Source organism: Bubalus kerabau, chromosome 11, assembly GCF_029407905.1.
Source record: "Bubalus kerabau isolate K-KA32 ecotype Philippines breed swamp buffalo chromosome 11, PCC_UOA_SB_1v2, whole genome shotgun sequence".
Lineage (NCBI taxonomy): Eukaryota > Metazoa > Chordata > Mammalia > Artiodactyla > Bovidae > Bubalus > Bubalus kerabau.
Window position 1 is genome coordinate 73,664,864 of NC_073634.1, and position 18,391 is coordinate 73,683,254.

Genomic DNA, 18,391 nt, shown 5'->3' on the forward strand with positions numbered 1-18,391 from the left:
CCCCACATCCTGCTTCCTTCTGAACCATGTGTGACCTCCTCCTGTCCTCGCCTCCTCCCTCAGCCCCACCCCTTGGGTCCCTGCTGTACTCTCCCCTTCACCTAGGCCCCCTCACCTCTGTCCTTCTCCTCCTTTCTTTCCTCTCTTTTCTGCCATAGCCTTCACCCCAGCCCATCTACAGGTTCCAGCCTTAAGGACTGGAGCAGCTGCCTTGGGTTCCTCCTTGCTCTCCTCAAGCCCGGCCCACACTTGCGTATTTCAGAAGCATGTGTGCCTTCAGCCAGTGGTGTGCTCTGACCCCAGCTTCCTCTCCCCTCGCTTTCCAGGTACCTTGGTTCCACTCTCCTTCTGGTCCTCTTCTTTTAACAAGGGGTGAGCTTCTTTGGCATGGCTGAAGGAGAAGGATGTCAGCATCGGAGCAGACTGAGATAAAGGCAGGGCAGGCTTCTCAGGGGCAGCAGACCTGTCTCTGACAGGCGGGATCAAAGGTTTTGGCTCTGAGGAGTGGAGAACAAGAGTAAAACTGAGGACACCCAGCACCCGAGAGCAGCAGCTGCTGGGATTAAGGCTCTACAGCCCTGGGATTGGTATAACATGCAACTGCCTAAGCCCTCCACCCTCAGTGCTTCTCCCCTTTGCTGCCTTAAGAGGGAAGGCACAGGTTAAATTCAGTCTACAGAGCAGCACTGGGAGGAATAGAACAGGCTGCCTGAGGACCAACACCCTCCCCCTTTCATGCATCCATCCATGCATCCATCTATCAACAGTTACTGCACACTTTATTCTAAGACTGGGGTGGGGTGGGGTGGGGTGGAGAGGAGCATGGGCAGGAAATAGGGGCAGACCTGTTATCTAAGAGGTTTAAGATATTTCCTGAGAATGTAAGTCTGTCTTAACTGGGAGGCATGTGCTTCAGAAAGAGGAAAAACAAAATGAGCCCACTGATCATTATACACTACCATGCTCCTATCTGAGACTGTAACACCACAGGAAAGAGCCAGAGGACTAATGCCAGCCCAATGCTCTCATTTAACAGATGGGAAAGTTGAGACCCAGTGACCTTCAGATGCTCTTATGATTAATAAAATTCAAATTCATTTCCAAATGACATCAAATCCATAGTATATATTTGTCATTCCATGTTTTCCCAATTACCAGACTTTAAGAGCATGTTTCTTGTTTTAGGGACAGTGTGGGGGTAGGTCCATTAGTTTTCCTTTAATGAAGGCAGCGTTAATCAGGTTCTCCTGCTCACAAAGTTCGGAGTTCACTGGCCTTGAGAGAACTTGCAAATCAGGGCTCCTCTGGGAAGAGGGGCCACCACCTGGGGCTGCCTGAGGCTGGAAAGGGTGTAGAGTCTGGGGATCTGGCAGGGCTCCTGGGGACCCCCAGATCTCTGTCCAGCCCCTGCCTTCTACCAAAGATCCCTCCTGGGAGAAGACTCCAGAACCAAGGGGGAGGAGGGGCGAAGCCTCTGTCTGCCGGGAAGTAAGGCAGGGCCGAGAGCATAGGCGCCCAGATGCCAGCTCACCAGAGCAGGGACTGCAGGAAAGCCCTTAGCTTCAGACACTACCATGTGAGCCCCGACTACATGCTAGACGTGGTGCCCACATTGGGCAGTGTTGTCCTCTGCCGACAGCTGGAAGGTCAGAGAGCTTCTTGAGGACTCTGCCAGTTTGTAGCCCCCTTTCACCTATGTCTCCAAGAGACTCCCTGGAAAGCTTTGTCCAAGCAGCCTGGCCCTTGCCCCACAAGGACCTGGTTCTCAAGTGACAACCTGGTGGGGCAGAGAGGGAGTAGCTCTAGGCTGGCGTCCCCTGGCCCAAAACCCCTTCCAGCGCTCTCAGGAAGCTCTCAAGGGACGCTGGGTGCCCGTGTGTGTCACACTGGACTGCCCCAGCTCACCCTGCCACAGCCCGGCCAGAGACGGAAGACTGGCCACAGCAGAGGTTTCCATGCCAGGCCTGCCTCTCAGGCCCAGCTGGGCATCCTAACCCTGGGGCCTCATGGGCAGCAGCCTCCCCCTGACCAACTGACCTGCTGCTGAGCTGATTGCTGGGTGACCTGCCCGGAAGCTGGGCACCAGTCCACCCGCTCCTGCCAGTCAGCACAGCAGCTGCCGCCAACCCCCCTAGGCCTGTGGCCCAGGGTACTCTGCCCATGTCCCCTCACTCGACCTTCCATCCTCCCCACGAATTAGGTCATAGGCTGGAGAGCCTCTCTGAGCCTCAACCACCTGCCTCACTGCCAGCCCAGCTGGCTCTCTTCCACTGAGGCTGAAACCTCCTGGGATCGGCTGACCAAGGGATTCACGGGATGCAGTTTAATTTCTCACTCTGTCTGGAAAGGAATCCTCTATTCGCTTAGATCCATGCATCTCCTGCATTGGCAGGCGGGTTCTTTACCACACCACTAGCACCACCTGGGAAGCCCAGGGGCAGCCATAGGATGGGACAAAACCCCACCTTTGGAGCCGCAAGGACCTGCGTGCTTTCTGTGCACTAAGAAGGTCCATCTTGGTGAACCTCAGTGCACCCTTCCTCTATCAGATGGGACAGCACCGTCTCTCTCAGCCGGGTGATCATGAAGCAACCTATGCTGGTGGAGGGTACCACAGAGCAGGGGCCACCCTCCCTGGGACCAGGGCGACTTCTGCTTCCCCCTCCATGAAATGAAGGCAATGAGTCTAAGAGCACCCAGATCTCCTCTAGCCCTAATTCCAATCCCATGATCCAACCCAGGAACCAGAGAGTCAAATAACAAATGGAAGGGTGCAAGACGAGTACATACCCAGAGATCTGGGTGTCTTCTCCCGAGGCCCACGCTCCCAGACCAATCTTAAAAGAATGGGGGAGAAAAAAGCACCATGAGAGATGGCAAGCAAGAGCTCCTGCTGCACTAGCTAGCAAACAAGAGCTAGCTCCCAGGCTAGCTCCAGGATGGGGTGACAGCTGAGAGGGGGATGAGACAGAGGGGGCTGTGGGTGCCTCTGTAAAGAGGCTCTTGGCCAGGTGTTCAAGGCAGCAGGAGATGCAGCTCCTTTTGGACTTCAGAGCAGGCTGACCGGCAGGCTTGGTCCAGACAAAACTCAGAACCCTGTTTTCTTGCTGCATAGACCATTGATTCCCCAGGAAGCCAGCCTCCATGAGTAAACCACTCAGTCCAACAGGAAGCCCTGCCCCTGCTGTGTGCGCAGGAAATGGGGGTGAATCTCCTCCCACCTCAGGACAGACTGACTTCAAGTCCTCTCCCAACTCGGGAGACCCAATCCTTCTCTCCTCCAGGGTCTAGAGGGAATGACCCCCTTTGCTGCTGATGGGAAATCACCACTGCTTTGTAGGAGACGTTCAGTTCAAACTGAGCACAGGAAGGGAAGATGAGGCATTCCTGGCACTGGTTTTAATTGCAGTTTTTAAAGTAAACAGTACTGTTTACTCATTTGTGCATGCATGTTGTTGCTTCAGCCAGGTCCAGCTCTTTGCAGCCCCATGGACTGTAGCCTGCCAGGCTCCTCTGTCTATGGGATTATCCAGGCAATAATACCGGAGTGGGTTACCATACCCTATTGAAGATGTACTATGTGCAAAGCACTGTGTAGACACTGGGAATACAGCATCACTAAGACAGGTGGTGATGCATGGATGGGCCTTACATTCCCAGGGAGACCAGATATACATTATCTAACATGGACTTTTCTCTTCTCACTGGGAAATGCATAGACAGCAGAAGGCTCTGGGCGCTAGGTCTTTGCCATTGGAACCCACCACTGCCCAGCTGTGCTAACAGGGCTGGGGCAGAGGTGAGCTGGGAAGTTCCTTTGGTGGTTCTGGCTAGGCACAGAGTGGGTACAGGGCACCAGTAATCATGGCACTGCTTCCTCCCTCAGACCTGGCCATCTCCGGCTCCTGGCCCACAGCCTCGCCCCTTTGACCTCGAGCTGGAGGCTGTTTTCCCTTCCCCTCTGAGCAGAGGATGTGGCCTCAGAGCACATGGCTCAGCCTCCTTGAAGCTGTGGAACTGTGGAAACTTGGCAAACCTCTCCTTCCCTTCTCTGCTGCTGCTGCTGCTGCTAAGTTATGTCAGTCGTGTGCAACTCTGTGTGACCCCATAGACGGCAGCCCACCAGTCTCCTCCATCCCTGGGATTCTCCAGGCAAGAACACTGGAGTGGGTTTCCACTGCCTTCTCCAATGCATGAAAGTGAAAAGTGAAAGTGAAGTCGCTCAGTTGTGTCCGACTCTTCGTGACCCCATGGACTGTAGCCTACCAGGCTCCTCTGTCCATGGGATTTCCCAGGCAAGAGTACTGGAGTGGGGTGCCATTGCCTTCTCTGCCTTCCCTTCTCTAGAGACCCATTAGCAGAAAGAACAGAGGCCAAGGTCACCCACACCCAGAGAGCCTTCACTTTTCTCCACACAGCGTTCCAGCCCCTCCTCCCTCTTCTGAACCCCTACCATGACCTGAGGTGGTCCCACCAGGCCACACGAAAATGATGGGAACAGCAAAGCTCCAGCTGCATCAACAGTCTTCTCCACACACCTGGCCAGACATCTGAGCCTCTACCAGTGTCCCCAGCAGCACAAGTTGAACCCACTCACAAGCTGCCACCCCGAGGCCCCAAAGCCTGCCTCTCCTCCTAATTCCCTGTCCTGCTGAAGCCACCACCATCTATTTGGCTGTTTATCCAGTAACTCTGGCATGGGCCTCAGCTCCCTACCTGTTTCATCCCACATCCAGTCACCAACCCCCTCCCCCACTTCTTCACTTTCCAAGCCCCTCTGCACACTGACCACTGCAGACCAGGGCCCCACAGCCTCTGCCCATTCAGGTGCCCACAGCTTCTCCCCTGGATCCCTGAGGCAACCCCGACAGTGTGCACAGCCCATGCCACACTGCCGTGGCCAAAGTGGCCTTCCTAAATCAGATCTGACATCACTTCCACACCAAAAAGCCCCCAGGGGCACCTCACTGCTTCAGGGTAAAGCTCACGCTCCTCAGTTTAGCACACGGGCCCTTCAGCCCTGCGTACCTCACCCCCCGTCACACACAGATACGGTGCTGCTGGAAAACTAGCCATGCCCTAAATGCCTCAGTCAATTGTCCTTCCCAACTCTCCCTCTCTCCATCTCACAGACTCTGCCTCAGCCTTCAAAACTCAACTGGCCCCACCTCCTCTGAGAAGTCTTCCTGGCCTGATTGAAATAATTTTCCACAGCGCTCCTCAGAATGAGAGGCAGCCTTCTACCTTAGTGTTTACCTCACTGGGACTTTTAGTCAATGGTGTGCTGGTAAATTTCTCTTATGAGCTCCCAGAACACAGGGAATGTCTTGTTTGGCTTTGCTTTCATAGCGCCTGACACAGTGTCTGGCACAGAGTGGTTCTTAACAGTGACTTAATGGGTGCACAGACACATGGACAGACAGACAGATGAAGGATGGATGAAATGGTAATGGAGTCTCCCTCCCAGCCATTAGCTAGCCTCACGGAGTCAGTGGAGAGAAATCCACGTCACAAGCTGACAGCAAATAGGCAGATACTTCAGATGTTATCTGCCTAATCCACGCATGACTAATCCATGGCAGTTCACATGGGAGCTTGACACCATGGGAGCCACAGAAGTGCCCAGATATAGCCCCTGCCTTATAGTGCTGCAAGTTCAAGAATAGAAATGAGGTTGAAATAAAAGGTGAGCAAATAAGTAGGTGGGAGGTGGCTGGACCGCACACAGGCTGGGTGCCGTGTGAACAGAGCCCTTCCCCACATCCCGAGGAGGCCAGGGAAGACCTGACAGAGGGGGTGGACGTGGAGCTGGGGCTTGACAAATGTAGGAACTGACCAGCAGGCCAAGGATAAGAGGCTCGTGTTGAGGCTGCAGGGAGGTGCCGTCCAGGGCTGGACACAGGGGTATGGGGGGGAGGGGGGAGTTGCCACTCAGGCTCCCAGAGAGCAGCACAGGAGGAAGTGTGAAGTGGTGGACTGGGACACCCTGAATGTCTGGCCAAGGAGACTCCTGTTTAAGCTGCTGGCACCAGGAAGTCAATAGAAGTGAGGTGCATGGAAGGGGTATATTTGGGGAGGGGGGTGGTGGATGAAAACAAAAGATCAGGATGAAGAGCTCAGGGCCACAAGGAGATGGGGTAGGAGCTCCAGGGGGAGGTCAAAAGGGAGCCAGCAAGTACAAACTGAGAGCAAAGGCAGGGGCAAGCAGGGGTGGTAGCCTCCGTACTGTCTCTCGTTGTTTAAGAAAGCCTGCATGGGATGTGGCGATCTGTTAGGAACAGGAGGCAAGAGTTGAAAATGATGCTGAAATTGGAAGATCAAAGAGCACTCCTGCACCCCAGTGGAAATTAGGGGGTCATGGGGGAGAGACAGTTAGGGGAAACATGAAGAGCTCCATCCATGATGCTGTGGTGCTGGTATACCCTCCTTCCCTCCTTGCCTCCAACGCGGGATTTGCATCAGCCTGAGGGCCCTGGGAATGCTCAACAGGAGGAGGGAAGCCCAGGGGATGCAGAAGTCTCCCATCCCAATTGACCTTGGAAGCCACCTGCACAGATAAGCCTCCCAGGGGAGAACAAGGAGATGGAGGCGAAGAGTTCTGGAACACACTTAAGAAATAAGGAAAGAGAGGGCACACAGGAAACTGCCTGGAAGTCAGGAAGGTGAGCAAGGCAAAGAATTCAGGACATCAACAGCTCAGGAGCAGTGGGATGGGTGGAAAGGTCACTTATCGGGGGCCAGAGAGTCATGAAAGCCACCAAGAACTCTCAGAGGGGAGGAGGAGGTGGATGTCTGAGCAGGAAACGAGGAGGCAGTGTCGATGGTGAGGAGGTGGAGGCCGGTAGAGGAAGAGGTCGGTGGAAAAATCGAGCAGAGAGCTTAAATCCAGGAGCAGGTCCACAGATGGGCTCCCACACTCCACCAGGGTACAGTAAGATGTGGACATGTATTGGGACAGAAGGGGAGGCGATGTGGGAGACAGAGGACCCTTGAGAGAAATGGGTACAGCAGACCCCAGAGAGCGCTCTCTCTCCTTCCCCCTGTCTCTATCTCTCCCTCTCTCTCTATTCACTGATTCTCTATTCACTCTCCCTAGTCACTGATTCCCAGTTTTTTGATTCCCTTTTTAGTCCAAAACTTTTGTAGACTACCCCCATACATAGACACAATAATGCTTGCATTTTTAACGTCCATTCATTAAGAAAATGCACCATCACAAGGAGCTATCATGAATCCAATAGCGCTTTAAAAATATTCATATTCTATTCATCAGGGCAGCAACCACATGTATCAGGACATTGGTAGAAAACAGAGGTCAAGACATTGCTAATTAAGCCTGTGCTCCCCTCCTGCTGGAGTCAAGGGCCAGCTCTGTGACTGCCCCAGGTCAGAGGCTCATGGTGGAGGACCCTGCCCTCCACACATCTGGCCCCCAGAGCTCTGCCCTGGGGTGGAGACTCAGTCATAGGGAGTCCAAGCAGATCTTGGAGGGTAGAGGAGAGAGGACCACAGGTAGTTTTGATTTAGGGCTGCTTACCGTGTGGTGGGGGGCCTCAGGCCCATGAGGATGTCCTGGCCCAGAGGCAAGAGGCTGGGAAGGGAGCCAGGTGTGTGGGAAGTCCCAGCGGGTACCTTGGCCTTTGGGATGGGTGGGATCACAATGCCTCCCAGGGACTTGTGCATCTTCTCATCATTGCAGTGCAGGTACTGTTGGGAAATCTGTACCTGGGAGCAGAGGTGGGGGAAGGGCCTGGTCCATGAAACAGTCCACTCTGGATGCTCACCTCCCAGGTGCCTCGTGCAGAGTGGTCCCTTCCATCCACAGCACTGGTAAGTATCCTGCTTCTCTTTCTAATAACACAACCCTGGGACCTCTGAGCTCATTGTTTCCTTACCATTTAAACAAAAAGTGGTCCTCTCATTCCTCCTCCAACCTCTTTAGTCATTATTATTAGTTGTTTTTCTGTTCTCATTTCAGAAAACCCTAGAACATCAGAGCTGAAAGTGATCCTCAAAAACATCAGGTCCAATTCCCTTTTCTTAGTGCAAACCGAGGCCCAGAGAGGGAAGTGACTTGCCCAAGGTCACACAGCCAGTGAGGGGCAGAGTGGAAACCAGAACCTAAATCTCCTGAGTCTTAACCCAGTATTCTTTCCCCTCTGCCACAGTCCCTTGCCAAAAGTGAGGAGGGTCAGAACCATAGGAAATTCTGGAACATTTAGATCAGAGAAGGCTTGAGAACCATCACATGTAAGATGGATAATCACACAGCATCTGCTTAGGAGGAGCCAGCTCGGTACCTCTAGGGCAACTACCAGAGAAGATACCTTCAGAGATGCTCAGGGCCCAGGAACAGGGATTGGTAAAGGATCGAAAGAAAAACAGAAGGACAGGGAGGCAAGACTCAGAGCAGCCTTACCTCCTGGGCACCAGGTCTCAGCTCCTGGGGACCCTGATGGCTTATGGGCGGGTCCAGGCCCTTCTTCTTGGCTACGCTGGCTTCTGGGGTGGTGGGGATGCTCTGAATGGGAGGCATCGGTCTGGACACCCTCAGCAGCCTCTGAGAGGTGGCCCGGGGGATGGCAGTCCTCAGGAGAACTCCTTTGGGGCCTCCACCGGGATCCAGAGAGGCTGTATGTGATAGGGATGGGGAGTAAGTGAGTCCCCAGAGTGTGGGGAGTGGAGTTAATTCAGTTGCTGGCAACAGGGCCTTATGTCCTGGGGAGGCTGGGATGGCGAGAGGAGGGGGCAGATGTTCCCCCAGCCCCAAGCCCACCCCTAGACTGTGCTGAGTCTCCTTTCCCACACCTGTAAAATTTGGTAGAAAGTGTCAGTCAAAGTCACCTATTTAAAATTCAGAATAAATTAATTAAATAATTAAAATTCAGAGGCAGGTTGGGTAGAAAGGGGAACAAAATCAGTACTGAATTAGGAGAGAAAGCAGTGGGTTCTAGTCCTTGTATCCACTTGAAAGCCACTGGGTGGCTTTAGCATAGTTGGCAGGAGTGGGAGGAAGAAGGTGGTCAGATCTGTGTTCAAAAAGAATTGCTCTGCAGTGAAGACCAGAAGGAGGCGAGGGTGGGAATGGGGAGTCTGGTTGGGAGCCGCTGCAGAGGCCTACGTGGGAGATGGCATTCCACGGAGGAGGCAGGGGCTGTAGAGAGGGTGCCCCCGACCACCTCTGACCCCAGCTGCCAGTTGCACACCTTCTGACTCTCACAGTCCAGGCGGCCTGGGGTCCCTGACCTTAGGGTTGGGGTCTGGGCAGGGCCCAGGGCTCACCACAGGAAGATGTTGCCAAGCCCTCTGAGAGTCTCCTTTTCTTGAGCTTGTCCTTGATCTGGGTGGTGTCCCGGGCCACACTGTTGGCCTCTGACTTCAGCGAAGGGAGCGGCACCAGCGGGTGGGGACCCAGAGACAGGGCCACAAGGTTCCTGGGGTGGCTGTTCCTGGCCTGCCAGCCCTTCAGGGGAGCATCCAGTTTGAGGCTGCCAGGGTCCCCACGTCCACTCAAGAGCTGTGATGGCTTCTCCAGGAGGGTGCTGGGTGCTAGCTGGAGGGAGGCTGAGACAAGAACTGCTATGCTAGAGGAGCCCACTCCCCCCACTTCCCTGGGTGCTAATACCACCCAGGCCCCAGGACCTCAGCTCTGCCTTCCTGGGGCTCATGGGGCCTTCCTGCGATTCCTAGGAGAACCCACTTATTCCCTGTTCCTGTGGGAGCCCTCCATACACCTCCATCCTTTGAGGCAGAGAATTGAAAAGTGAGGTGAAGTGAAGTCGTTCAGTCATGCCCGACTCTTTGCGACCCCCATGGACTATAGCCTACAAGGCTCCTCTGTCCATGAAATTTTCCAGGCAAGAGTACTAGAGTGGGTTGCCATTTCCTTCTCCAGGGGATCTTCTCAACCCAGGAATCAAACCCAGGTCTCCCACATTGCAGGCAGACACTTTACCAACTGAACCACCAGGGAAGCCCAAGGACCCACCTAAAACCAAAGGACATGTCCAGCAGGGACCAGGGTAAAATTAACACCTGCCATGGCTTGAAGACACAGTCAGGCATCTAAACACACCCATCTCCTCCCTCCAGGATGAGGTCCAAGCTCTGCTCTGTGGTCACTGACCCTGTCTGTGTGACTGCCAGGTGGAATGGCCCATCTCTGTCCCAAGGCCCCAGAGAGGCTGCTGGGACATTTGAAGGCCATTTGATGTGATGGAGTCACCAGGCCTGTCCCTCCATCTCACCTTCTCCAAAAGTCTCCAGGCTGGAGTCACTGCTTCCACCTGGGAGTACAAGGGGCCCAGCACTGCTCTGGGGAACACTGCCACCGTACACAGCCACAGGAGCCGGAACTTTAGCTGGGGACAGAAAGGCAGGGAGAGCAGTGTCTTAGAGTCCACTAAGGCCGGGATAGGGGACAGATGGTCCCGGGCACTCTGTGGCCCATCCCCCAAATCAGAGCCTTGCCCTCAGGTGGGGGCTTGCCACCCCGACCCCAGCCGGCCAGGGCACCGTGCTCCCCACCAAAGCCCACCTTTCCAGCCCGCTCCGCGTGACTTCTCCCAGCTTTGCTCCAAACCCTCCCCACACTGCACCTTCTCAGCCTCCTTCATGGGCTCCCGGTCCTCGGCCCTGAGCACAGTGGCCTGTTCCCTGAACTGCTCAGGCGTTCCCGGTTCTCCACACTCCTAGCAAGGAGGCTCCAGGCCCCTGCAGAGGCCCCTCCCAGGAGAAGCAGCTCCATCTCACAAGCACCCGTTCGCTCCAGGCAGGACCTCTGACTCCCTCACCCTCCAGGGGAAACAGGCTCACACAGCTGGCTCCCAGCAGCAGCGCCAGGCCTGGAACGCTGATACAGTTGGCCACACTGTCTCCTGCCCTGTCAGCTGAGGAAAACGGGGCCACCCAGCCCTCCCATGGACCTACTCCTGCATCCTTGGCCCGTCTTCGTATTCCCGCTACAGAACACTACCCTCAGTCAGCCCATCAGCTCAGAGAGTGGAAGCAAAGCCCTGGAATCTGGAGCCAGATAGGGAGCCCCCCACAGGAGGCTGAGCAGGGAGAGCCCACGGAGTCTGGCCCGGATGGAAAGGCTTGGCGGCCCGACCACATCTCCCAAGCAGAGCCCGTGGGAGTATCCAAGGAAGATCCCCACCCCCACAACCTTCCTTGGGGCCCCTTACCTGGGGGTACATCGTCACGGGTGCCCATGCCCTGGGTGGAGGAGGCACCTGGGGGGTTGTCCAGAGGCAGCAGCTAGTTTCTGGGCCGTGAGCACAATCCTCAAGCATCCAGAGGACCCCAACCTATAACATCCAGGGACGTACAATGGAGAGAAGCAGAGAGGATCAGTACAAATCACAAACTCTTTTTAAACCACTTTGTGGGAAGCCCACCAGGAGCTAAAGCATTCTTTCTTCATTTTTATTTTTTTAAGAGCTTTAAAATTTTTATTTATGTTTGACTATGCCGGGTCTTTGTTGTTGTGGGGGTTTTCTCTAGTTGCGGCAAGCAGAGACTATTATCTAGTTGTGGTGCATGGACTTCTCATTCCTTGGCTTCTTTTGCCTCAGCACAGGCTCTAGGCATTCGGGCTTCAGTAGTTGTGTCACTTGGACTTTATAGTTGCAGATGCTAGAGCACAGGCTCAATAATTGTGGCACAGGGACTTAGTCGCTCCTAGACATGTGGGATCTTCCCAGATCAGGGATTGAAACTGTGTCTCCTGCATTGACAGGTTGTTTCTTTACCACTGAGCCACCAACTGCTGCTACTGCTGCTAAGTCGCTTCAGTTGTGTCCAACTCTGTGCAACCCCATAGACGGCAGCCCACCAGGCTTCCCCATCCCTGGGATTCTCCAGGCAAGAACACTGGAGTGGGTTGCCATTTCCTTCTCCAATGCATGAAAGTGAAAAGTGAAAGTGAAGTCGCTCAGTCATGTCCGACTCTTCGAGACCCCATGGACAGGCTCCTCCATCCATGGGATTTTCCAGGCAAGAGTACTGGAGTGGTGTGCCATTGCCTTCTCTGCTGAGCCACCAGAGAAGCCCTTAAAGCATTCTTGTAGTAAAGAAATCTGCCACTGGCTTCCCAGGTGGTGCTAGTGGTAAAGAACTCACCCGCCAATGCAACAGATGTAAAGAGACATGGGTTTGATCCCTGGGTCAGAAAGATCCCCTGGAGGAGGGCATAGCAACCCGGTCCAGTATTCTTGCTTGGAGAATCCCATGGACAGAGGAGCCTGGTGGGCTATGGTCCATAGCGTTACAAAGAGTCGGGTGTGATTGAAGCGACTTGGCACGTGGCATGGACTGAAGGGCACTTTTAACATTCAGACTCTCTTGGACACTTTAAAGTTTCCAGGTCCCCAGGTTGCATAACTGTTCAGTTCAGTTCAGTCGCTCAGTCGTGTCTGACTCTTTGCAACCCCATGAACTGCAGCACACCAAGCTTCCCTGTCCATCACCAACTCCCGGAGCTTGCTCAAACTCAGGTCTATCAAGTCAATGATGTCATCCAACCATCTCATCCTCTGTCGTCCCCTTCTCCTCCTGCCTTCAATCTTTCCCAGCATCAGGGTCTTTTCCAATGGGTCAGTTCTTATCAGGTAGCCAAAGCATTGGAGTTTCAGCCTTAGCATCAGTCCTTCCAATAAATATTCAGGACTTATTTCCTTTAGGATTGACTGGTTTGATCTACTTACAGTCCAAGGGACTCTCCAGACTGCATGACTATAGACAGTCCATTATGTAGACAGTCCATGTAGACAGTTTGCATGACTGTAGACAGTCCATTATGAACAGTGTCAGTGAAACGCATGAACCCAATTTTGCTGGTGGCTTTGGCATTGACACGGTCACCTCAGGGTCTTGGGGAAGGTGGAGCTTATCAAGGGGGAGTCTGACACTTCCTTTCCCCACCAGTTTCTACTTTCCTCATTATTCTGGTAGCTGCCCTGGAAGCTCATGCTGAGTCAAGCTTTGCAACCCCTCTTATCACTCAAGGATGCAGCAGGGGACTCGGCAGAGACTAACTCCCTTGTTTTCTCTCAGGCGCACCGGTCTTCTGCACAAAGTTCCTGGCCCTCATTCTCAATTTGTTGACCAAGCCAACCTCAGACACTCCCCAGCCATTTCATTGTCCTGAGCTGACCACTTGACCCCTCCAAGCCTCTTTCCAGCCTCCCTTAACCCTCTGGGGTCAGTCATCCATTCCTGCCCTTAACCTGACTTCATTCTTTTCCCATTAATAAAGGTCTCACCGCAGACTCTGCAAGTTCACTCAGTTTTATAAATTCTCTGCTGATATCATAGTGACCCATTTCCACCCTGACAGGTAGGGAGGTGAATGACCAGAGATGATTAATGATAAAATCAGGACAAAGGCCACACCTTCCATATCCCCCAGTTTCTGCCCCAGAGTAGGTCCCTTGAGATACCATCTGGGGACAAGGCAGGAGGCAATGCCAGACTCTTTTTGCTAAGCAACAAATCCTAACCCAGGAACTGAAAACTCCTGCCTTCTGTCTGGAAGCCGGCCCACCATGTCCCCACCCAGACCCCAGCAGGCAGAGCAGGTCCTAGCAACCCCTGGCCAAAGAGAGGTTCCAGCCCAGCCTCTGAGGTCCTGCTGATTACAGCCTCCAGCCACTCAGTTCTCTGAGGAGAATTTTCCTCACAATCAGAGGAGAAGACAACGGCCTGTCACAGTAGTGACAAGCAGCCTGGAATAGCTGAGAGACATGGCCCTTCTCCAGAGTGAAGTGGAGGGAGATTTTATTCCATGGGTCCCAACACCCCACCTCTCACCTCTCTGAGCAAGAGAGACTCAAGAATTTGTCAAGATGGCTACTTCCAGCAAAACCCAGAAAGAACGTTCCTCAAGGGACAGACTGAATCAAAGTAAACAAGCTGGAGTCCAGGCTTAGGACACCACAGACTCCTGCTACCTGTATCTAACCAGGGTGCAGGCTTTCTGTGTGAGTCACATGTGGAAACGTGGCATTTGGCTATAGCCCTTGTTCTCAGTCTCAGCTGCAGATCAAAATCTCCTGGAAACTGATTAGAACGACAGATTCCAAGGTGGCACCCAGATCTCCACAGAAGCAGACTCTTCCAGAGAACGGCCACAGGGCTTTGTCTGGTTATTTTTCTTCCCTTAACTCCTGAGTGACTCTGATGTGCACACAGGCTGTAGTTCAGACTCCCTGTATAAGAAGACCCCAGCCCTGACTCTGACCTTAGGCTATCAAAGTGGATATGCTGTCCCCATAGTAATCATGTCTATGAAGCTAAAAAGAAGATTTAGAGCTGCCTGAGGGCCCAGACACGTAAGGTTCAATGGCACCTTCTGAGCAAGACTGCCTCCATCCCTCTCACTACTACCTCCCCGGCAGACCAGGATGGCCCATGTCCCTCCATGCCCTGAGGGACACCAACAGTATGGAAGGGAAGGCTGAGTACACTCCATGGCTTGCCCAGGCAACCCAGCAGACAGAGTCCCTTTCAGGCCTCCCCTCTCCTACGTTCACACCTTTGACCCCTCAGGCCCTCAGGGTCTACATACTGGCCTCCTCAGCGTCTGCCAATGGGACAGAGTCCCTTTCAGGCCTCCCCCTCCTATGTTCACACCTTTGACCCCTCAGGCCCTCAGGGTCTACATACTGGCCTCCTCAGCACCTGCCAATGGGAGGTGCCTACACTTGTGTACGGACAACCACGTCTTCTGTCAGGACAGCGGGTGGCGCCTCCCCAAGGCCTGGTGGAAACTTAAAGATCTATGCCCAAACTATAAAAACCACAATCAGATATTCCACTCCAAATGAGGACAAAGCTTTGGGGTTTGGCATGGACAGTACTTAGTGCTGACCTCTGAGGCACAATCCACTGAACCCCCGTTGGACCCATCACTGTTCTGGGCATCAAGGAGTGACTGTCCCCTGAAGGGAAAACCAGTCCCTGACCTAAAGGGCTAGAGTGAGGGGGTTCTGGGGACCGGGGTCCCCTCCTCACCCCCTGATGCTCTGGATCACCCAAGGTGGCTGGCTCCTCCACCCTCAGCCTCAGAGTCCCCACTCAGGAAATGGAGTGACCCAAGGTAACTGACCGTTGTCCACTCCTTCCACTAAAACTATGGCTAAAGAGGTTCCATGGTGACCAGCATCGCAGGAATGAAGAAAGGTGATGGAAGGGGACTCAGGTTTCAAGTAGAAAGGGAACAAACAGGTATTGTCCCAGGAAAGAATGTCTTCAGCCCCAAGGACAAAGTCCCCACCGCCCTGTGCCTCGCACAGCCCACAGGGTCCACCTTGCTCCAGAGGGAGCTGGGCAGATCCTGGTCCTCAAATGAACAGTCCTCAGGCAGGAGGGCAAGGCTCTGAGGAGGGAGGAAGGGTCAGCACAGGGGGACTGGGATGGGGTTGGTCCCCAGTCCTGGGACGTGGGTTCCAGTAAGTCAGAGAGCTCACCTGCTCAGATATGTTTGATGGGAATGATGGTGCCATGTCCGGGAGAGGAGAGAAAGGAGAAGGGAAAGATGACTGAGTCACTAAACCTAGAGTTTGAACCCAAAATATATCCCTGCTGAAATACCCACTGGAGAGGGGACTTGGGGGTAAGCAGCCCTCCCACCCCACCCCCCACCCCAGGCTGCCCTGAACACCCACTCAGGACTCCTGGAACTCTGCTTTGTAGTTGACACAGGGAGGCTGGGACCCTGCCCTGGCCCTCTTGAATGAACCTGGGCAGGTTATTTAATTCCTCTGAGCTTTGATTTCTTCATCTGAAAAAGTGTTCTAACAAAGGATTTTGTTAAGATTCAGTGAAGTCATGTACAAACATAATTTAGTACCATTGCTGGTAGGTAATCACTAATGTCTAGTATTAGCTCTTCCTCTCCCTCCCCCACCCTGCATGTAAACACACATGCACAAACGTGCAAACCCACGCTATCTTTAAAGTTACCAGGGCCAGCCCTCCATTCCTCCAAGACAGACCCAGGTGACACAGGCACCCCTCACGAGGAAGAGTCAGACACGTCTACAGTGTAAGAGGCTCAAACCAGATGAGTCACCAGCTAGTTTCATGGTGATTCTATACTGCCCAGGGAATGCTTGTTGCAACACCTGGAGAATCCAGTCCTTCCTGGTCCCGGGTAGGGGTGGGCACATGGGGAGAGCCTCAGTGCTATCTGACTAGGCACCCAGAGACCCTCCGTGGAAAAGCTGCATCCTCACTGGGCTGGGAAGGAAGTAGGACCTAGATAGGCAGGGAAGTAGGAAAGGCAATCCAGGCTCAGGAAACTCTGAGCAAAGGCACAGAGAACCAAATAGGCTTGAGTTTAGTGTTTGCCGGGAGGGCCGAAGTCTAGGCAGGTAGTCGAGGGCCAGTACCTGCACAGCTCTGTCAAGTCTGGGCTTGTTCTGCAGGCAAAGGGAGCTCTAAGGATTTCTAGCTGAGAAATGACATCATCTAACCTTTTTTTTCGTGCAGACCCCTCAATGGGGACCCAGGACAGACTTTCCTAGGGAAGGAAGTTTTTGACAAAATTTTAGGACCCAAGCAGAGACACTAGCTCAGCCTCTGGACTAGGTACAGAAAAGATACGTGACTTAACCAAGATTTGCCTCTAATGTCAGAGTTTAGGTCTGACCCCTGCCTGTACCCCAGGTGTCCCCTGAAAATAATCACCTGCCCACACCTCCACTCCCATACATACCCTGTTCCCTCCCCCCACAAGAGGTAACCTACCCCATAGCCTTCCAGGGAAAACTCTGTATGTTCTCAGGTGACCCACTGGACTCTGACCTCCTGAGTTCGGCCTATCACTGAAAGTCTGAGATCTGCTCACTCATTGAGCTGTATGTGAGGAACTAAAATCCAAAGGTGAATGAGATTAAATTCCAACACCTGTGAGATGTGTGACCACAGACCTGTTGCCAAACTTCTCTGAGCCAAAGTTTCCTTAACTGCAAAAATAGAGATATTGCCTACCCCACTTCAATAATACATTCAATAAAACACAAAATCACTAAGTACTGAGTCTGGCCCCTAGTAAGCAATCAATACCCCATGGCATCATACTGTACTGTATGTATTCTACATACATACTGTAATGTATGAACCTCATGGCAGCTGGCAGACAGATGTAAGTGGACAGGGCAGGAGGTTGTGGAAATAACCCTGGAGAGAGAAGAGAAGAGTGCAATTTTGGGCAGAGGTGGTTCAAATGGGAGAACAGGGTCAGATCTGAGAAAGAAGCAGGAGCCACATCAGCAAGACTGATGAGGATAGGAGGGCTGGGAGAGTCTAGCCAAGTCTAGGGATCTGATGAGAGAGCCGGAGCACAGGGTACCTCTGCTGCTGAGATGGTGAACACAGTAGCAGGTGCCAGCCTAGGAGAGACCCCTAGTCCTGGTTTGGACAGGTTGGTTTGTGGCTCCTCCAGGGCCCCCAGGTAAAGGCATCCAGTAAGTTGGTTTGAGACTCAAGAGAGGGTGATCTGCACTGGAGACACAGGCCAGGAAACCCCTGAGAATCAGACAGCGATTGAAGCCATGAGAGCAGATGTTGTCAGTAGGAACAAGACAGGCAAGAGTACAACCATCTTGGAATCAGGACCCGGGAACAGCCTTGGGCAAAACAAGCCCTACAAGCTAGAGCACAAATGCCTGGCATATCTAGTGGCCACAAGACCAGAAGCTCAACTGTCAATTTCAACCTTATCTGTCCCTGTGCTTTCTTGCAGAAAATTCTCATGCCAACCTTTCCCCCACAGAAACACTCCCTATTCCTGATAGCCACCCACCGCTGATCAAAGATGTTTGACTATTTCTAGAAATTACCAGTGCTCATGAGACCAGCCCTCTCTTTTTTTTTTTATAAAAGCAACTCACCCCTTGAGCTGGCCCCTTTTCCCCACCTTCTACCTTGAGCATAAACTATCTCTTTCAATGAAAAGCTTTGCTTGCCTGAGAGTCTTGTGCAGGAATTCCCTGTCTGTCCAGTGGTTAGGGCTTGGTGCTTTCACTGCAGGTGGCCTGGGTTCAATCCCTGGTTGGGGAACTAAAATCCTAACAGTTACACGGCATGGCAAAAAAAAAAGGGGGGTGGATTAGAAGAAAAAAAAGAGTCTTGTGGAAGCAATATTCATTTCTATAGTATTACCATCTAAGACTCTGGAAAGGGCCTGGAACCAGGAAGCCCTGACAACGAGAGAGGAGAGCTGGAGCGAGGACACTCAGGGAGGTAGGGAGTGGGTACCAGGAAAACCCAGAGAGCAGAGAATAAGCAGAAGTGTCCATACAGCAAAAAAGTCGGGAGTGGTAAGGACTGAGAAAAGCCCATTGATGTGGCCCTGAGGACATCAACCAGGTTACTTATAGCAGCT

General features: G+C 53.1%; 1 protein-coding gene across 1 annotated transcript in view; it reads right to left on the reverse strand.

Annotated features, from left to right (window-relative positions):
- Positions 1-11,198, reverse strand: part of TOGARAM2 (TOG array regulator of axonemal microtubules 2) — a 44,301-nt gene extending 33,103 nt beyond the window's left edge. Inside the window, 8 exon segments of the mRNA XM_055541749.1 lie at positions 331-497; positions 2,791-2,837; positions 7,538-7,725; positions 8,420-8,631; positions 9,283-9,564; positions 10,248-10,394; positions 10,538-10,691; positions 11,187-11,198. Coding sequence (XP_055397724.1) covers positions 331-497; positions 2,791-2,837; positions 7,538-7,725; positions 8,420-8,631; positions 9,283-9,564; positions 10,248-10,394; positions 10,538-10,691; positions 11,187-11,198 — 1,209 coding nt within the window.
- Positions 11,199-18,391: the final 7,193 nt, after the last annotated feature.